The sequence below is a fragment of the Poromitra crassiceps genome (genome assembly GCF_964638095.1).
Source record: "Poromitra crassiceps genome assembly, chromosome: 12".
Taxonomy (NCBI): domain Eukaryota; kingdom Metazoa; phylum Chordata; class Actinopteri; order Beryciformes; family Melamphaidae; genus Poromitra; species Poromitra crassiceps.
In genome coordinates this window covers 201,968-222,891 of record NC_139632.1, presented here as the reverse complement: position 1 = coordinate 222,891, position 20,924 = coordinate 201,968, and the positions used below count along the sequence as shown (strand labels likewise).

At 43.5% G+C, this 20,924-nt stretch overlaps 1 protein-coding gene across 1 annotated transcript in view; it reads left to right on the top strand.

Moving 5' to 3' along the window:
- LOC310786836 (arf-GAP with coiled-coil, ANK repeat and PH domain-containing protein 2-like) overlaps positions 1-20,132 on the top strand; it is a gene marked incomplete at its 5' end in the record, with an annotated part of 157,934 nt that extends 137,802 nt beyond the window's left edge. Inside the window, 5 exons of the mRNA XM_083648153.1 lie at positions 624-856; positions 3,928-4,037; positions 4,627-4,737; positions 6,487-6,548; positions 16,722-20,132. Of these exons, the coding sequence (XP_083504279.1) occupies positions 624-856; positions 3,928-4,037; positions 4,627-4,737; positions 6,487-6,548; positions 16,722-16,801 (596 nt within the window). The 3' untranslated portion in view covers positions 16,802-20,132. The remainder of the gene's footprint in view (positions 1-623; positions 857-3,927; positions 4,038-4,626; positions 4,738-6,486; positions 6,549-16,721) is intronic.
- Between the last annotated feature and the right edge of the window lie 792 nt (positions 20,133-20,924).

Genomic DNA, 20,924 nt, shown 5'->3' with positions numbered 1-20,924 from the left:
ACACACACACACACACACATATATATACTCTCAATTGAATTTCAAATACTCTCCTGTGTAAACATCCTGACACTAATTGTATTATGTTACTAGTCTCGGCTCGCAGACAATTGGAGTTTCAATAATTTCGCTCGAGTTGGGATATTACATCTCGGGCGACGAGCGTATTTTCTCCCTATCGCTCTGTCTCTGACTGCCGCCCAGCGATTTTTCTCCTATACGCTCAATCGCTCGTTTGCATTGACTTTGTATGTAAACTCGATGCCAGCGAAAAACTTTAATAGGTCAGTGTGAACGCAGCTTTACCGGAAACGTGACTGACACCGAGCCCATGGGACCCACTTTCCCAATTTTGATTGAGATTGAAAATGGATGTCCCGAGCAACGTTTGATTCCGTGTTATCCGTTTAAAAGCACGCGACTTCTGCATGAAGGGCCGCCCTCAAGACTCTGGATTGGTTCTGCAATGCGTTTTATTTTTCTCTTTGCTGATAGAGACTGAGAACTGAGTCTATAGTGTCACCCACCCACTGAGATCTGAAGTAGACTCAAACAAACCAGTACGAAAGTATTTGCAGGTAATCTTTGCTTTTGAGCCTAAAACATGACCCTTCCTCTGGCAGAAGCCGCGGAGCCTCCGCCCATGGCCATGCCGGCCGTGCTGCCCCCTCCCTCGCCCTGCAAGGAGCCGGTGTTCTACGAGCCCAAGCAGTACAGCCCGGGCCTCCAGCTGTACTGGGCCTCCTGCGCCCGCAGCCTGCCCCACATGGCCGAGGCCCTGGCCCACGGAGGAGAGGTCAACTGGGTCAACACAGACGACGACAAGAGGACACCGCTTATCATGGCAGTGCAAGGGGTGAGCACCACCACATTACCACTGTGACTAGATGGCAATTTTCTTTTCAATTTTGATTATCTTGGCCAAAATGATCTTGGTAAAAAGATGAAAACTTATCAAACAGTATTGGGTAAAACTTTGTTTGGATCCTCTGCCTACAGAGAGTCCACAGAGTATGTGTCACATTTCAACAGCTTGTTAGTTGACGTTCAACAATTCAACTGTTTTAACAGATGTTCAACAGAGTCTACAGGTATGTGACGCAGTGAACATATATTACACTAGGCCTAGGTGCATGTGTGTGGAAACTTAAAGAGAAGCAAACACAATCTATTTGTTGAATCTCTACTAATATGCGGTTAGAACAACATCTACAGACAAAGCTAAAAAAAACTGTTGAATAATCATCATCATGTCAGAGGGCACTCTGTCTCATGCCTTCTGGCTCTGCCCTTCACTGACGGGATTCTGGGCCAAAATATTTGATTGGTACTCTAAAGCAGGGGTCCCAACCTTTTTTGTGTCGCGGACCAGCAGATAGATGGGGGGGAAAAGTCGCGGACCGGTTGTCAATTTTAATCAAAATAAATAAATAAATAAACAAACAGGCTATAATATTATAGGCTGTGTGGTAGTTGAAACATAGTTTCAAGTTGACGTTCATTTATGTTTGTAGTTTGTAAAAAAAAATGTTGGTAAAAAAAAAAAAATGTTGACCGGGCTCACGGCCCGATACCAAATGCGTTGCGGCCCGGTACCGGTCCGTGGCCCCGGTGGTTAGGAACCACTGCTCTAAAGGCCCAATTATACTCATGTTAAAGACGGAGACGAAGATGGACAGAGCCTTCTGCGTTCATTTCGTGCGTTTTCTGTCCCGTCATCTGAAAGCTTGCGGATACATATGAAACGGAGCAAAACCACACACACACTCAGGCATTTGACTCTCTACTGCCAACTGATGGATGTATTGCTTAACATGATACAAACATGAAAGATGCATGGAAGTATGTGGGCAGCGACGATAATAACGTTTGAAACGGACGCATCTATTTACCTATGAAAATGGAGTATAAATGCGGCATAAGGCGGCGTGCACACACCACGCGTGTGAACGCTTTGGAAATCTTTCCGAGAGCGCTTCCATTGTGCACAGAACACAGCGAGCGCACGGAGCAGTTTTTTGTGCTTTGTTTTGTTTTTCCCTGCAGTCGCGTGCACAACAATCACACGGACGGTAGCCAGCTGGTTTTGTCTGTTTGATGTTGTTGATTGTTCACACTGTGAACATGAAAACCAGATTATTGGCAATTCTGGCAGCAACGGAGGTTGAAGACCCCCCTGGCAGGAGAAGAGGTAGGAGGAGTGACAGTGACGAGCAGCGCGCTTTTCCTCCAAGTGTTCAACTTTTTTCAGCTTGAGACGCCCAGAGCGCTCAGCCAAAAAACGTTTAACACTTTAAAAAATGCAACTATCTGGGAGCCTTTTCTAGTCTACCTCGATGAGGTTAGAGGCGACGCATGACACCCCCGGCTGGTTCCTCATGGAGCCCTTCCGTGGGGACGCCACGCACGACATCTCATAGAAGAGTCGCGACATCTCCGTTCACTCCAATGGACCAGTTTTTTACTCTCAAGACTTCCCGGAAAGTAAGATCCTGGATTAAGCAGCGCTGTCGAGTTGCAGCAAAATGGACAGTTTGTGATGTACTTTGAAAGAGTCCGACGTTTAAAGAATCAAATTGTCTATTATCAGCTTTATTTTAGCGTTCAAAAGTAGCGCAAGCCTCCTTACTGGCTGTTCATTGGCTACTGAGTCACGCATTTTGGACCTCCGCTGACGCCACTCTCGTACTAGATTGCTCTGACAAGCACATATTAGCACCTTATGCGGCTGGTAGCACCACGTTGTAATATTGAATGTCGATGATGTGTATGTAAGCTTTTTCTTTCTTTCCTTTTCCTGTGTCTGAGCCCGTTTGTTTTGTTTTGTTCGTGTGTTCTGACAAAAAATGTGAATAAAATATGGAAGAAAAAATCATCATAAAGCATTTTATTTGCACTGCACTTTTCATTCACAAAGAATCTCAGAGTGCTACAGAGTTCAAAATAATTGTTAACTAATAAACTGTTGAAATGTTACAAATACTCTTTAGACTCTGTCGGTGGACTCAGGAGGCTTTGCAGTAGGCCTGCACGATATGAGGAAAATCTGCGATGTGCGATAATATAGCGATGACGATACGACTTGGGATAAATAATCAAATATTAAAGTATGCATATTAGCTATACAGTTCCTATGTCTTTCTGCTTTAATAATGCTAACATAGACCCCAAACATAGCCTATGCCCACTGAATAAAGAAATGAAATACACACGGACTCTAGCTGAAACTACACACAGCGTGTTTGGGCTTTGGCAGAGGGGCGGAGCGCACTGTTGCAAGGGAAAGGTGTACGCTGGATTTACAACACAAGACAAAATGATCACACGCTGAGTGTGAATGCATGACGCATGTAAATAAAACCACTTTTGTGAGTCATTGCGTTTCAGGCAGTCTTTGCGATGTGTTTATTGCGCATGTTCATATTGCGATGATGATGAAAATACGATTAATTGTGCACCCCTACTTTGCAGTGTTTAAACCCAGCCTCAAGCTTTGGCTTAAGACAGCACAAATGTGTCACCTCCACTGGTTGCCTTGCATTGACCATACTCATCCTGTCTCACACTGATAGACTTGTATCTATTGTGCTGTTTGATGTAGTATACACTTTTACTTTGAATTGTGCGCTGTCCCTGTAAAAAAAAAAAAAAAACGAGAGAGAGAGAGAGAGAGAGAGAGAAAACAAAAACTAGACAAATAAAATTGTCCCAATAGGGTAATTTCATCAACTTAATTTACTATTGCATTTCAAATGTGTGGCATGAACATGGAAGTAAGCTGCAGCCATTGGTAAGAGTCCAGCAGTGGAATGTGAGATCATAATAAGAGTAGAGTATGATTGAAAAGCATGCACCTTTTGCATGGACGTTGTTCCTAAGACTAATGTGGTGTGGTGGTGTATGTGTTCTATCAACACTTACCTGCAGGGGTCCCTGGTCACCTGTGAGTTCCTGCTCCAAAACGCAGCCAATGTGAACCAGCAGGATGCCCAGGGCAGAGGGCCGTTGCACCACGCCACCATCCTGGGACACACAGGGTTCGTCTTCTGCATCTCACTATCATCAGCATCACAGCAACACTCTCCTCTGCATGTCACTACCATCACCACTGCACTGGACACTAAGACACTGAACCCCTAACTGCCAACTGCTCCCCGAAGGAGCAGTTGGCACCGGCTGCAGACGCTGTCGGTGTGTGAATGTGAGCGTCAATGGGTGAATGTGATGTATTCATGTAAAAGCGCTTTGGGTCGTCGATAGACTATATAGAGTGTGCTGTGTAAATACAGTCCATACACCAACACTCTGCATCTCACTAGCATCACCACCAGGCCCCGGACTGGCCATAGGGAGCATAGGGAGTTTTCCCGGTGGCCTGGCCTGCTAAATGGCCTGCAGGCTAAACCCCCTGCATTTTGTTTTCCTTTGATAAAGACATTGCCACCGTACATTGTTGCTGGGATACAGCTGATTAACACAGAGGAGCTAAGATGTTATGGATACCTTTGTTTGAGGTTAATTACTGTATGTTGGGCTAGTTGACCCACTGTAAAGTGTTAATGGAGGCTATCAACTGAGATTATATTTGGCCTCCCAGAAATTAACTAACCTTGCTCTTTATTTCAGGCAAGTGTGTTTGTTCCTGAAAAGAGGAGCTAATCAAAATGCTGCAGACATGGAGGAGAAAACGCCCCTGTCCATGGCCGTGGATGCAGCTAACGCAGATATTGTTACGCTGTGAGTGTCCCGTTTTTCACCTTTTCTGTAGGCAGGGAACACCTGGGAACACCTGGGAGCGGTTGGGATTGTCTTTATGTAGGCAGGGAACACCTGGAAGCGGTTGGGATCGTCTATCAGAGAGTTTTGCCGACCTGTCGCCGCCGGGCCACGATGTCTCACATTTCACTCTTGAAATGGTTAGCCAATCAGAACAAAAGGTCGTTAATATTAATGAGCCTTAAAGACACAGCGATAGAAACAGCCTGTTCTTGGTAGGACTCAGAGAGACGCTGGAAAATGAATATAGTAATATGGTCTATTTTTATGGTTTTTGTAAGCATGGAAAAACACAAAATATCACGAGTGTTGGAAAAAGTTTTGTAAATTCAACACCTCACTGTTAATATATAATAATAAGGCCAGAGTGAATGAAGACCTCCAATGTGAAACAGACTTCACCCTCCTCACCTTGAAGGGGATTATTTTGCAGTATGACCCATTCACTGATCATTATCCAGCTCATTACACGGCTACTAAAGGCATCCATCATTTGGCATGAAATGGTGATTTAAAATTATTTTATTATAAGCTTAAAGTGGAGCTGAACCCAAAAATGACTTTTATTTTATTTTACTTCAAATACCTGGGTATGCAGTGCACCTATTTAATAATGTATGCCAAAAGAAATCACAAAAATCTAATTTCTTTAGTTTTTCACACTTTTTCACATCAAAAGTTCATTTTTCAAGATTTCATTCATAACAGTAATCTACAGTTTGCTGACATCACCTAGTACTATCAAATTTCTACCCCATGTCAACCAATCATATCATGCATGACATGGCAGCTGTCAATCAAATCTTCATTTCAGGATAATTTTCTCTTCCCAATGAAGGAGAAAATGGCGCCTAGTGCCTGTCATCTGGCAGAATTCCTATCCCATAAACTAACTACTAACTTGGCCAATTGTATGTTGATATACACAATAAAGAAAACGGTAATGCCTAAGAATGCAAACAAATGTAAATGGCTCATTAAAACTCGCATTCCAGGAATATTGTATTTACGGCAATAGCGATAATGGCGCGCACCTGAGAGCCTGGTTGTCAGGGGTCGCACCTCGGAGATTCCAGGCCGACGGGCTGCACTCTCCGCTCCGGCAGCTGGCTGCCTGCGGCTCGCTGAGCTCCACTCAGCCACTAAACCTCGTGTCACCAGGCTCTTCCCGAGGAGAGCGCCACAACACGCTGAATCCCACTGGATTTGGGGGTGGAACACGCCAGGATTGGCAAAAGCCAATAAATAAAATAAAATAAAATCATTGACATGCTACTATGACCCGCCTCTCAACCTGTCATCTCAGACAAGTTATGTTTTCAATCTGAAACGGACTCTGACCCACGCGCCACTACGGGTTCAGTTCAACTTTAAGTAACTTACAACATGACTGTCTGCGGTAACCATGGAGTAAGGTATTTTTGCCACATGGTGTTAACCAGTTAATACCGGACTTCTTGACTGAGGAGTGTTTATGATTAGCTCTGAAACAGCATTGTGTCATTCAGAAATAACCTTTCTGTGCAATAAAGATGTTTATCAATGAGTGATTATCCCGCTATCTGAAAACTGAGTTCTAGAAAAGGATAGAAATGACAAAAAATGGAAAAGGAACCCTGTAATTACTGTTAAAATGTAAGCGTCATAATGAATTACATGCAATATCCTCACTGCCCCTACAACTTCCTGTTTCTGTGCCCCGCCCCCCAGGTTGCGATTGGCCAAGATGAACGAGGAGATGCGGGAGGCGGAGGGGCCCTACAGCCAGTCAGGTCAATATCCCACCAACAGCCCCACCGAGATGCAGTACAGGAAATGCATGCAGGAGTTCATTAGCCTGCAGCTGGACGAAACGTAGTGACGCTCCACTCTGTTCCAAACACAGGGGCATCGAGAAAAAACAAGCACAAAACACTAGGCACATAATACTTTCAGGGTCTGGGGTCAGTTCACTTAAAACTGCCGATTCGCAGGAGAAGAGAATGGTATTTTCTCTCAGATAATGTGTTCATTATTGATTGGATATAAACTTGTTTTGTTTAAAAAAAAAAAGTTTTATAATTTTAGAAGAAATTTGAGAGGGAGCTGAGCTGACCCTAACTCTGCCAGATTTGCCCCTGTGTCTTACTGTGTTATATGTGCGACAGCCATGTGAACCCCCCAGCCCTGGCCAGGCGCTGTGTGCTTTAGAGTCAGGTGCTAGACTGTGTTCATGTCAACCCATCAACTCTGGAGACAACCGAAGAGAATCCTTCCTAAATAAGACCAGGAAGTGACTGGTACCCCAGAAACGGTGGTACCTTTCACTGGATAGTAGCTAAATCTTCCTTTTTTCCAAGTCTTTGAATTATAAAAATGTTAGCATGTTTAGTTTACTGGCTGTATTTTAGAGATGTTGAGTGACAAATACTAGCGAATCGGCCATGGGGGAAACACATGTTTTGTGGCGGGGGAAACTCTTCAGTTGTCCTTTACTTTTCCTGGAGAAACGGCCAGTCCAGAAACACTAGCTGTTAATAGTGGAGATGTCTACTGTGTGCAAGCTATACCTGGCAACTGCCACCAATATCCACTGATAGTCACACTTCAAAGTGAAGACAGTTGTCTCTACTGTATCTGGCAATAATCATGACTTTTATGAATGATGGTGTTGACCATCAGAGGAGTTTGGACTTTAAAGGGTGTGGGGTGTTGACCATCAGAGGAGTTTGGACGTTGGAGTGGTGTGGGGTGTTGACCATCAGAGGAGTTTGGACTTTGGAGTGGTGTGGGGTGTTGACCATCAGAGCAGTTTGGACTTTGGAGTGGTGTGGGGTGTTGACCATCAGAGGAGTTTGGACTTTAAAGGGTGTGGGGTGTTGACCATCAGAGCAGTTTGGACTTTAAAGGGTGTGGGGTGTTGACTAGGGTTTAATATTTTTCCGGAAAATGAGCCATACCAGGAAACGGGAAATGAAGCCCTCTTTCCCGGGAATCCCGGGAAATTGTCTTTTTTTTTTCTTTTTTTTTTATGCATCAATGAGAAATATACCTATTAGTTCCCAACCTGACGAATGTATTATTTGGTGCCATTAATATTTATTAATTAAGGCAAAACATCGCAATTTAATAAAGTTTTTAGGCTGTTTTTAGGCTGTATGTAGGTTGTACCTATATAAGCTATATAGTGCCGTTAGGGTTTATATAGTAATTCACCAATCGCCTGGATTGGCGTATGAATAAATCCTGTAGTAGCTAAACATTTTCTTAGAGAGTTGTGGAAACTGCCTTGGAAGGAATGGAGCCGTAAACGCGTTGATCAGCCCGTTTTCATGCTCTTTTACACACAAGATCAATGCTGTCTGATACCTGGCACCGTGTGCTTTTATATGGGCTGCTGCGCTCTGGCGGCTGCACCGCTCCTCTTCCAGCCGTGCCCAGACATAATCTCCATACCGCATACCAGAGCACGGCTTTATCAGACTATCTCCATCCCTCTGTGCACGGACATCGGCTACAACCAGACCATCATGCCCAACCTGGAGCACACGAACCGAGGACGCACGGCTGGGCTGATTGTCGTTTTCACCGCTGGTGAAGTTTAAGCCGTCTCGTAGGCTACTGCATTAACGGTCATGGCACAATCCCCTCAAGCAAGTCAGAAGTGTAGTAGAAAAGAAAAGAAACATTGTGGGCGGGCTTTGTGTTTATTAGGCTATGTGCAATAAGCTTTCAGTGTGTGTTCCACCGGCGCACAGTGCACAAAGGTGCATGGCCAAAACACGCCGAAATAAAATCAGAAATTAATTCCACTCTGCAAAGGATATCAAATTTCAAATGACTGGCTATAGCATTGTTGTTAGAGAAGCTAGTATTAAAATCTGCCTGCAATACCTTGTTATTTGGCGCTATATAAATAGAAAATTGACTGATTGTTGGTTGATTGATTCACTTTGATGTCTCCGAAATGCATATAGGCCTACATCGTGAACATTTAATGACTTTACAATGCTTACAGTAGCCTAATATATTACATGTTCTTTTAAAACATAGGCTACATCATTTAAGAAAGTAAACTGTCTGCATAATCAAATATAGGCCTATTCCAATATGTTCTGCATGTAAAAATACAAAAAAAAATCCCGGTTTCCCATCATTAATTTTCCGGGAAACGGGAAATGTGTTGGATGGCATTTCCCGGGAATCCCATTTCATGGGATTAAACCCTAGTGTTGACCATCAGAGGAGTTTGGACGTTGGAGTGGTGTGGGGTGTTGACCATCAGAGGAGTTTGGACGTTGGAGTGGTGTGGGGTGTTGACCATCAGAGCAGTTTGGACGTTGGAGTGGTGTGGGGTGTTGACCATCAGAGGAGTTTGGACGTTGGAGTGGTGTGGGGTGTTGACCATCAGAGGAGTTTGGACTTTAAAGGGTGTGGGGTGTTGACCATCAGAGGAGTTTGGACGTTGGAGTGGTGTGGGGTGTTGACCATCAGAGCAGTATGGACTTTAAAGGGCGTGGGGTGTTGACCATCAGAGGAGTTTGGACGTTGGAGTGGTGTGGGGTGTTGACCATCAGAGCAGTATGGACTTTAAAGGGCGTGGGGTGTTGACCATCAGAGCAGTTTGGACGTTGGAGTGGTGTGGGGTGTTGACCATCAGAGCAGTATGGACTTTAAAGGGCGTGGGGTGTTGACCATCAGAGGAGTTTGGACGTTGGAGTGGTGTGGGGTGTTGACCATCAGAGCAGTTTGGACGTTGGAGTGGTGTGGGGTGTTGACCATCAGAGCAGTTTGGACGTTGGAGTGGTGTGGGGTGTTGACCATCAGAGCAGTATGGACTTTAAAGGGTGTGGGGTGTTGACCATCAGAGCAGTTTGGACTTTAAAGGGTGCGAGGGTGTCTCATTTTAAATTGGCCTGAGGGAATAATGTATGCACATTGCTTTTGAATGGTTATGCAATGACAGTAGCTTTTCCATGTCCCCATGCTTGTCTGCTTCCCTCTGAGTCTTAACCATTTTAAAGGTCATGTTTACTTGTTTGAAAATGTGCATCTTAATGTTGTGAAGTTGACATGCCTGGTCAGATGAAAATATCTATTTTAGAACCGTTGCATTCATAAACATAATCCTAGGAACCATGTTAGCATTATGGACATTGTTGTAAATTATGTGTATATATACATTTCTATAGAGTCAGTATTTGACAGAATACATAAGCAGAGTTGAGAGTGAGCCTGGAGTTATGTTATGTGTTGTCAGAACACAGTTTGCACAAGGCACGAGGGTCTCTGCTGGCATCATTGAGTTTCTTTAGGGTATTTTTTTATGCGGGTGTTATTTTCTACCTGTTCTGACAACGTTGTGTCTTGGTTCTTAGTCAGTGTGTGTGCTAGCTACTCACTCACCCATTGTCATCACAGGAAATCCAGAATTGTAAGCTGAAAGGCATTTTAATGGCATCTGCTAGTGGACTCCTAAAGGAGAATTACGGTTATTTTCAAGCTGGGCCTTATTTTCATACTTTTTGTCAACATGACTGGTTGTGTTCAAAATTGTATTGACTTCAGTGTCGAGTTTTACACACGTCCAGTTTGCAGGTAGTGCTGCTGTCCAAAATGTCCTGAAAGGACCAACACAATCTCCACAGTCCAACCAAAAAAAGTCAGAGCAGCACAAACTGCAAACTGGAGGTTCATAAAGCTTGATCGTGAAGTGACAATATATTGAACACAATCTAATCATAATGACGGCAAAAAACGAGGTGGTTAAAGGAACACTCCGCCCATTTTCAACCAGCTTTGTATCATTAGAACATCAGTAGTATATCAGAAAACTGTAAACAGTTTTGAAGTCTGTCATTTAATTTGACAGTTATTGAGTTAACTCATTAACTCAAATCAACTCTCAATAACTGTCAAACTATTCATCATTCATCTAGTTTGACAGTTATTGAGAGTTGATTTGAGTTAATGAGTTATTAATTTGAGTTAGTGTGGAGTGTTCCTTTAAGGCCCAGTTTGAAATTGACCATAATGATCCTTTTAAGGGTTTTACTCAAGTATACTACTGTAGGGAAACCATTTGAGTAGAGCCATTTGGAAATTAAGATGGAAAAACTGAATTTGGGGTGAGAAAAATGCTGAATTTGAATTTTTTTTTTGCCCTATTTGAGGATGGTTCACCTTCAAGCAAGAAGTGCAATAGCCTCGAAAAAAAAATATCCACATGTAACCATGTACAGCTTTGTATCACTTACTCTTCCTGTAGCTTATGTATCTTAGTCATTTGGGAGCTTAACAACAAAACAATACAAATAAGAAAAGTCGACATGTGGCTAGAGATGTATGACGCTCACACGAGTATTGTGGATAATGATGTAATAACAGACTCGTACCCGAGTTACAACCCGTGTCTCTGCTCCATACAGCCTGGCCCTCATAGGGCACAAAAGCACTTTGATTAAAACGCTCATCTCCGCTCATCCAAGTCCCTTGAACAGCGCCCCCTTGTGCTGGCAGAACAGCGTGTTTAGCGAGCACGCTGTTCTGCCATGTGATTTTTCCCTGATTGAGATACTGAGATGAGAGTGGTTTGTTTCTCACAGGGGAGAAGGAGGGCAGCTTGCATTTATTTGTGCTGACCACAAGAGGGTGGGCTTTGCTCAGAAATGTCCTCGATGAATGGAGTACTGTGTTGCATTCAGGGCTAGATGTTGTGTCACTGTAGGTAGCCACTCTATCATTAGCTCGTTAAAACAATGTCGTTGCCTGAATGCTGCTTTTCAGCCATTTCTCGCTATTTAAAAATAAGTCAGTAATGTTTTGGACCTAATGATGAGAATGCTCCTTGGGTAGAAAATAAATATGTGTTTTGGTTTTTGTCTGTGTGCAACAGTTGCTTTGAAATGACACAGGAGCCATTTTTGACTGTCACTGCCTCAATGTGAACAACAGATGCACTAGTGATGTGTATACGAGGGGGAGGGGGATGTTTTAGGTAGAAGGGCAGAGTAGAGTTTGAGGTATGTGCTGTGAATGATCCTGACCTCGTTTCACTCTGCCAGAGAATGAGCATCAGCTTGCAGTCTTCCTTGGTAAGCAGAGAGCCTCCTCATCTGCGCCTCCAATCAGCTGATGACAGATAGGAGTGATGAGGGGATGACTGTGACCTTTCAACCACCTCTAAAATCACAGCTCCCCTCACTCAAGTGCTTTTACCCGATTATTAAGTGTATGGCAGAAGTGCAGAGCTGCGCTTCCCAACCTGGGGGGGATGGTTGGAGATTTCTGTGGGCGGTCACTGGATGATGTATACAATCTCAAAACGTTTTAACATATAACATCATGTTTTAAATATTTTTGATAAATGCCTTTTTCTTAATGGATATTGCGGCCGATATGCTTTTTCTGATCATGAATGAAGTAGCCTGAAAAGGGAAATAAATCGAATTTGGTGTCAAAGTTCACCAGGATAAGTTCACCCACAAATTAAAATGTCACCTTCATGCCGGTGGGTGGTCGGGTGAAGTTTTTTTTTTTTTATGGAAGCAGAGTTACAGCATTGTCCTAAACATCTGAAGTGAACGGTGACCAACTTCCAAACAGTAAACACCGCCGCGCACACACACAAAATGATTCCATACTGCTCGCCTGGCGTAATCCAAGTCTCCTGAAGCCCTGAAATGCTGAGTTGACTTGAAAAGATTCAGATTAAACCGGACGGACAAACCCTGTCTTTATTTTGGTCACAAACACTATTTGGCATGCAGCCACGTGCACGGCAGCCAGTACACTCATGCTTTGGAGGCGCCGTGAAATTTGTCCCAGGCGGGAATTGAACCCAGGACCTTCTAGCTGTGAGGCGACAGCGTTATCACCGTGCCCCGTGCTGTGACTTGAAAAGGTGTCATTTATATACTGTTTTTAGTTACAACCACAGTGAAGAAGATTGTAGCTAAAATATAGGCTGAGTAGATAGTGACTGAATTTTTATTTTTGGGTGAATTCATCCTTTAACCAGGCATTTGCAAAAAGACAATGTTGTGAAGTAACACTCTGGTGTAACATGAGGCTCTCTGTTGTAACACTCTGTTCCTTATTGCTTTCATTCACTCGTCTCTCTGTAACGTCACTCTCTTGGTTCTGTACTTTTCTCACTCTCCTCCCAAGAGTCTGTGCCTTTCTTCTGTTCTCTTGTTTCTGAGGCAACACAGCTGTATTTTTGTACATAAAATCCTGCACTTTAAAACAATACAGTTGTTAACAAAAACTAATTGTTGTGGGCTTTGTCTTTTCTTTCCGACTCCATCGCCGACCCTAACGAAAGGCCTCTCTGCCTGCTTTCTCAAACGTTTGCCTGTTCTCTTCCTTCCCACTCATCTTCCTCTGTGTTATTCTGTTTCCTGTTCCTCCTTCCTTCACACTCCTCTTCCTCTGTGTTATTCTGTTTCCTGTTCCTCCTTCCTTCACACTCATCTTCCACTGTGTTATTCTGTTTCCTGTTCCTCCTTCCTTCACACTCATCTTCCTCTGTGTTATTCTGTTTCCTGTTCCTCCTTCCTTCACACTCCTCTTCCTCTGTGTTATTCTGTTTCCTGTTCCTCCTTCCTTCACACTCATCTTCCTCTGTGTTATTCTGTTTCCTGTTCCTCCTTCCTTCACACTCCTCTTCCTCTGTGTTATTCTGTTTCCTGTTCCTCCTTCCTTCACACTCATCTTCCTCTGTGTTATTCTGTTTCCTGTTCCTCCTTCCTTCACACTCCTCTTCCTCTGTGTTATTCTGTTTCCTGTTCCTCCTTCCTTCACACTCCTCTTCCTCTGTGTTATTCTGTTTCCTGTTCCTCCTTCCTTCACACTCCTCTTCCTCTGTGTTATTCTGTTTCCTGTTCCTCCTTCCTTCACACTCATCTTCCTCTGTGTTATTCTGTTTCCTGTTCCTCCTTCCTTCACACTCCTCTTCCTCTGTGTTATTCTGTTTCCTGTTCCTCCTTCCTTCACACTCCTCTTCCTCTGTGTTATTCTGTTTCCTGTTCCTCCTTCCTTCACACTCCTCTTCCTCTGTGTTATTCTGTTTCCTGTTCCTCCTTCCTTCACACTCCTCTTCCTCTGTGTTATTCTGTTTCCTGTTCCTCCTTCCTTCACACTCCTCTTCCTCTGTGTTATTCTGTTTCCTGTTCCTCCTTCCTTCACACTCCTCTTCCTCTGTGTTATTCTGTTTCCTGTTCCTCCTTCCTTCACACTCCTCTTCCTCTGTGTTATTCTGTTTCCTGTTCCTCCTTCCTTCACACTCATCTTCCTCTGTGTTATTCTGTTTCCTGTTCCTCCTTCCTTCACACTCCTCTTCCTCTGTGTTATTCTGTTTCCTGTTCCTCCTTCCTTCACACTCCTCTTCCTCTGTGTTATTCTGTTTCCTGTTCCTCCTTCCTTCACACTCCTCTTCCTCTGTGTTATTCTGTTTCCTGTTCCTCCTTCCTTCACACTCATCTTCCTCTGTGTTATTCTGTTTCCTGTTCCTCCTTCCTTCACACTCCTCTTCCTCTGTGTTATTCTGTTTCCTGTTCCTCCTTCCTTCACACTCATCTTCCTCTGTGTTATTCTGTTTCCTGTTCCTCCTTCCTTCACACTCCTCTTCCTCTGTGTTATTCTGTTTCCTGTTCCTCCTTCCTTCACACTCATCTTCCTCTGTGTTATTCTGTTTCCTGTTCCTCCTTCCTTCACACTCCTCTTTCTCTGTGTTATTCTGTTTCCTGTTCCTCCTTCCTTCACACTCCTCTTCCTCTGTGTTATTCTGTTTCCTGTTCCTCCTTCCTTCACACTCCTCTTCCTCTGTGTTATTCTGTTTCCTGTTCCTCCTTCCTTCACACTCCTCTTCCTCTGTGTTATTCTGTTTCCTGTTCCTCCTTCCTTCACACTCCTCTTCCTCTGTGTTATTCTGTTTCCTGTTCCTCCTTCCTTCACACTCATCTTCCTCTGTGTTATTCTGTTTCCTGTTCCTCCTTCCTTCCCGTCCGTCTTCCTCTGTTATTCCGTTTCATATTTTCGAGCCATGCCAACGCTCTGACAGGTATGGCCGACTTTCTCTTTTCCATTCTAATGACACTGACTACGTTTACATGGACTTCCATAATCCGATTATTGGCCTTAATCTAAATAAGACAATATTCTGTATAAGGTGTTTACATGAGTTGCTTATAGAATATTCCCGTTCACACGCTACAGAGCAGAGTCCGATGAATGACTGAAGACACGCCCACATGACTTCCTACGTCGGAGTTTCCCCTCCTGAATTGAACCCGAAGGCCTTTCTGTCGTGTTTCTACTGGCAGAATGTTGGGACAGCTTTTTTACCGGCGGCAGCCATCGTTCCTTCTGTAAACAAGTTGCGCAACACTCGCTGGAAGGTAGAGCATGTCATCAAGCAGTTTGACTGCCGTGCTTGTCACCAAATGCTGCGAAAAACTCCAATAGGACATCATATTGCGATTCAGGTGTTTACATCTCTACAATTCAATAATGCGACTAACATCGGAATACTCCATGTTTAAATTTTGATTGATTATTGATGATTGCTTACTTCGACTATGTCCTTAGGCAGGTTAAGGTAATCAGGACATGCTGTTTACATGGCAGTCGAGTGCAGGGCCGATTTTACACTTCATGGGCCCCTGGGCTATTCATCTCTGCAGGGCCCCCCCTTCGCCACCGAAAAAAAATTTGAGTGTTTTTTTTTAACCTTTTTTAGACATATTTAAAGGAATATCTCACTTTAAATCAACATTAGGATTATACTGTTGTGATGTCATTATTCAGTATCTTCTCCTTTTCTAAGCCCTAGGCCCTAAGCACGATAAATTCGGGAGCCCTCTCACAGGGTTCCATGTCGTTGTTCCGACCTCTCGCTGTTCCGACCTCCCCTCTCCCAGCCCCCATGCCTAAACCTAACCTCCCCCAGACCCTAACCCAAAACCTAACCTCTCCCACCCCCACGCCTAAACCTAACCTCCCCCAGAGCCTAACCCAAAACCTAACCTCTCCCACCCCCCACGCCTAAACCTAAGGTCGGCATTGCGAGTGGTCGGCATAGCGGGTGGACACCCTCTCACAGTGGATGTTATTACTCTGCAAAAAAATGTGAATGGCGTCAGTAAAAAAAACATTTTTTGCGAAGACCCTGGACAGGGGGCCCAAAAAAAAAACATCAAGGGTCCCCAAATTTTTTTTTTTTTTTTTTTTTTTTTTTTTTTTTTTTGGGCCCCTTGATGTCCCGGGCCCCGGGTAAGCCCGTTGGTAAAATCGGCCCTGGTCGAGTGTCTTATTCAGAGTAATTGTCTTAATCGGGTTAATATTGGAATATTGCAGTCCATGTAAACATAGTCCCTGTGCATGATGTCTTCATGCTCCTGTAGGGCTGCACAATTATGGCTAGAATGATCCTGCCCATGCCTGCTGATGTGCCCTTGAGCAAAACACTGAATCACTACAAACTGTGGAGGGGGGACACATTATGATGTCAGCATAGCATCATACTGTATCAACACATTATGATGTCAGCATAGCATCATACTGTATCAACTTTTCTTCACCTCAACACAATGAAAGTGTTTAATGTTGCCGACGTGCCGATACACAATAATTATTCATCGTGGACATAAAAATGATGTACAGTCCTGCCTGACGATGCAAACAGCACCGACTATTTTGTGTGTTTTAAACGTCAAAGGTTGTGACAAAAAGTAAGATTTATTATCAACAAAAGTTGCACCCATTAGTGCTATTAAATTATACACTGTCCACTACTGAGCCCACAATGCTTGTGTCAACACGGGTGATGAACGAGTTCAACATAGTCACCGCTGGTTGTCTTTGCAGGGCCCAATTTGGCGAGATTAATTGTGCAGCCTTAGCCTGTAGCTCCGCCTCCTCAGTGTCTTGTTTATTGACGTTTGGTTTCCTTCTTGTCTTTGCAGGAGATGAAACCTACCAGGACATTTTCCAGGACTTCTCCCAGATGGCTTCCAACGACCCGGAGAAGCTGAACCGCTACTAGCCATACGACCCGCAGCGGCCCTGATCCACATCCCCCTGTGAGACGTCCACTACTACCCAGAGAGATGTCCACTACTATCCAGAGAGACGTCCACTACTACCCAGAGGGATGTCCACAACTATCCAGAGAGACGTCTACTACTATCCAGAGAGATGTCCACTACTACCCAGAGGGATGTCCACTACTATCCAGAGAGACGTCTACTACTATCCAGAGAGATGTCCACTTCCACCCAGAGAGACTTTCACCCGGAGATGTCCACTTCGACCTGGATAAATGTCTTCTTCTACCCAGAGCAATGTCCACTTCTACCCAGAGAGATGTCCACTTCCACCTGGATAGATGTCTACTTCCACCTGGAGAGATGTCTACTTCCACCTGGATAGATGTCAGCTTCCACACAGAGAGACGTCCACTTTTAGCCAGAGAGACGTCCCTCTCCACTTTTACCCAGAGAGACGTCCACTTTTACCCAGAGAGGCGTCCCTCTCCACTTTTCCCCAGAGAGACGTCCACTTTTCCCCAGAGAGACGTCCACTTCCTCCCCAGAGAGACGTCCACTTCCTCCCCAGAGAGACGTCCACTTCCTCCCCACCAGCATCTGGAAACGTGTGGATTAAAGCGCTGCCACAGATCCAACATGGCCGCCCTTCATCACATTGTAATGACTTGTCCCTCCATACAGGCATTTCACTGAAGTGAACTTGGATGAATAATAATGAGTGGCGTGAACTGCAACCTGTACTATTTTCTTTTGTTATGCTGATGCTTCTCAATAGGACAAACTACAATAAGTGAATGGTTCAGTGTTGTAGCCTTTCAAATGCTTTGCTTTATCCATCACGATGATTTAATTTACTCTGAATGTAGAGCTGCCATCAAGGCTCTTAATTAGATTGCCCGTATTTGCGCTTTTATTTCTGACTTCTCGATAGATGAAAGAAATGCCATTTCTTAATCTAAAGAAAACAACACCGCTGCATTCAGAGTTCTAAAGAGAGGTTCATGCATGAGACTCCTGAAGATGTCCCATTTCTATTTTCAAATACTCAATATATTCAATAGGATTCCCTTCTTTAAAACCATAGGCAAATGCTACAGAACCTCTTTCTGGTGCAGACACATAGGTTTGCTCTCTCTTTGCTAGTGAACCCTGCACACACACACACACACACACACACATATTTGCACAAATCCCTTTGTCTTAAATCTCCACTGATGTTGACCAGTTTTGATGGTAAGACTTTGACGTGTGAGACGATGTACAGTCATTATGGAAGTGCACATGTATTGATGCGTCTAATGTAAAAAAAAAAACTCTTCGTTATTTTTATTTGATTTTAAATGGTAGTTAAATGATAGTTACATTTAAATGATATTTCATTTGTTTTTGAAAATGTTCCACTTGATGATTTTATCTTCCACGTTGTCACCACACGTATACGACCGGGGCAATCACCTTGTTTGTGTGCGTTTGTGAAATGAAGTAGCTTCATTCATCTCCAGATGATTGTGGATTTCTAGATTCAGTCTCATGCTGAGATGAGATTAAAAGTTGCTGAGAAAAACTTTGTACAACATCAACATTTTGGACCGCTAGAGTATGTTCGGCCATTTTGTCCCCATGGCTACTAGCTGTGTTTTACAGGGTTAATACACAGATCTGCTACAAGTCTGGAACTGTATGGGACATTATGGTTTTCAGGTCTTAAATTGCATACAGTCTGAAGATTCTGTAAAAGTACAAAGGTCTTCCGTCCCTATTTAATGCACATTTTATGCAGCTGTAAAGCCACCGTCATTTCATGCGTTGGAGTATTGTTCATATTCACCTTACGGATGCACAATATTGGATTATTATTATTTTATTATTTTTTTACGATTTTTCCAACTCTTTTGGCTGATTGCCAATACCTACCGATATATGCGCATATTTTTATTTTCAAGTTGATTATCAAGTCTCTCCTGTAGTGGAATTAACACATTATTATGCCTACTCTTATCATGACGGCCCACTAGCAGATGCAGAAACAAATACAATGCTTTTCAAAATGTCCACATTCACTGGGCTTTTTTTTTTTATGATTTTTATTGTACTTTTTATTTTTACTTTTTGTTGCATGTTTTTAGCAAGGGGGTTCCTATCTGGAGGAACCCCAGGGGAGTAGGGGGAGAACATGCAAACTGCACAGAGGAGCCCTTAAGCGCAAATTATGCTCGAGCGAAATCGACTGCGCCGAGGGGGTCGCCGCAGCTATCGGTGCAGCTCGGCGTAGGGGGCGTGCAGCTCCTTGAAAATGTGACTCCGCGGCGTCAACTGCTTGTTGAAAGGAATGAGGAAATGCCATTTCCTCATTTAACAGTGCTTGTCCCTCATCTAGCAAAGCCTTCTGCAGGCTCACCGGAATGAGTTTTGAAATGGAGGGACAATACAATGTTCCCCCACCGACATGATTGCAAGTTCTTGGTAAACGACACGATAACGTTTTGGACGAGTTAACGTTCGAGTATGCACAGTCTCGCTGTCGCCACTCGGCGGCGGCAAGGCTCCAAGTCGAGGCTGCGCAAAACCTTGTCAGCGCCTTTACTGATGAGCCCACCTGGTCAGTGGGCACTGAGGACAGCGTCCCAGGTGAGAATCGAACCCAGGACCTTCTTGCTGTGGGGCCACTGTGCCCCCCCCTTCACATTCACTGGGCAAAATAAGAAAAGTACTTCAACTTAGGTTATGTAAAACATGGCATATATTTATTTATGTAACATTTTCTTTTTGCACCGAGCATTTGGGCATAACTAAGGTGTAATTTTATCGACCTGTCATATCAACAGAAATGTTCACTTCTGGCTGATGCAGATATTTCATCATTAAGCCTTTATCAGCCGATACCAATGACGTGCCGATATCATTGTGCATCCTTAGTTGACCTGTCGAGTGATTATGGCCTCGTTCAAAATCTACAAGTCAGGAAATGAAGTCTGGAATTTCAAAATGGAAGATAGGGAGGAACTGTGGTTTTGGTGCTTCTGTTTGACAGACAGCCACAGTGTTGCATGATGGGATTTGAAGTGCAATGTAAAATGCCGCACAGAGGAAACCCTTCACCAATGCAACATGGGATACAATTCTTGTACATTTTGTACAGATGCTCATTATGCTTTTGAAAACACCAGAGAACTTAAGTATAAAGTAGTGGTACTTGAATCATTAAATAAGCTTTTGTAAATGCTGTTATTTTTATCCTTCGGTAATTTTAGCCCATTTTATATTACCTGTCTGTATACCAAGATACATGTATTATACCTGTAATAACTAAGGACTTTAATACATATGCTGCAAAAATATGGACTGAATGTTGAATCTGTTTTGTTTGCTTTATCATCAGTTAATTTTTGCCACGTTGCCCTACTTAGTTAGCCTGGCTCTTAGTGCTATTTTATCTTGGTGCTTACGTCGTGCTATTAAGCTCATTATTGGAATTTGAATGTAAGTGTGAGCATGGAGTCAGTTGGTGAGGGGAAAGGGCAAATGTGAGGTGTGAAGGATGATGGGAAATGTAGTCCAGGAACAGTCCAGAAGTAACACTTTACGCACATTCTTTACTCCAGTACACGTACAGTTACTTGTGTTAAAAAGGGGGGGGGAGAGAGAGAGAAGTACTGATTCAACCTGTTCACTCCAGTAAAGGCAAAAAAAATAAAAAGGTGCAGGCTCTGAAATGTAGAAAAGTAAAATGTATTTCTACCGGCTGTTGTGCAAAGCTAACAAACGTCATATAAATACAGTATTATGTCGTAATAATATATCACGCCATATTAATATAATTCAAAGACTGCATGTTTTAAGATGTATAAAGTCTATACGAGGGATCAGCCAAGCAGCATTTTGGTAAACAAACCGCGTCACTGGGTGGCAACAGCAATGGAGCCCAAGTGGCGTGAGGCTTGACTGTCTGACTCTAGCCGGCCAACTCTGTTTACATTTAAAAAATTGCGACAGTTCAGTTGTGTTAAAATGTAGGGAGTAAAAGTAAAAAGTTGTCAGAAAAATAAATAGTAAAGTACAGATACCTGAAAACCCTACTTAAGTAAAGTTACAAAGTATTTGTTCTTGGTTACCATCTCT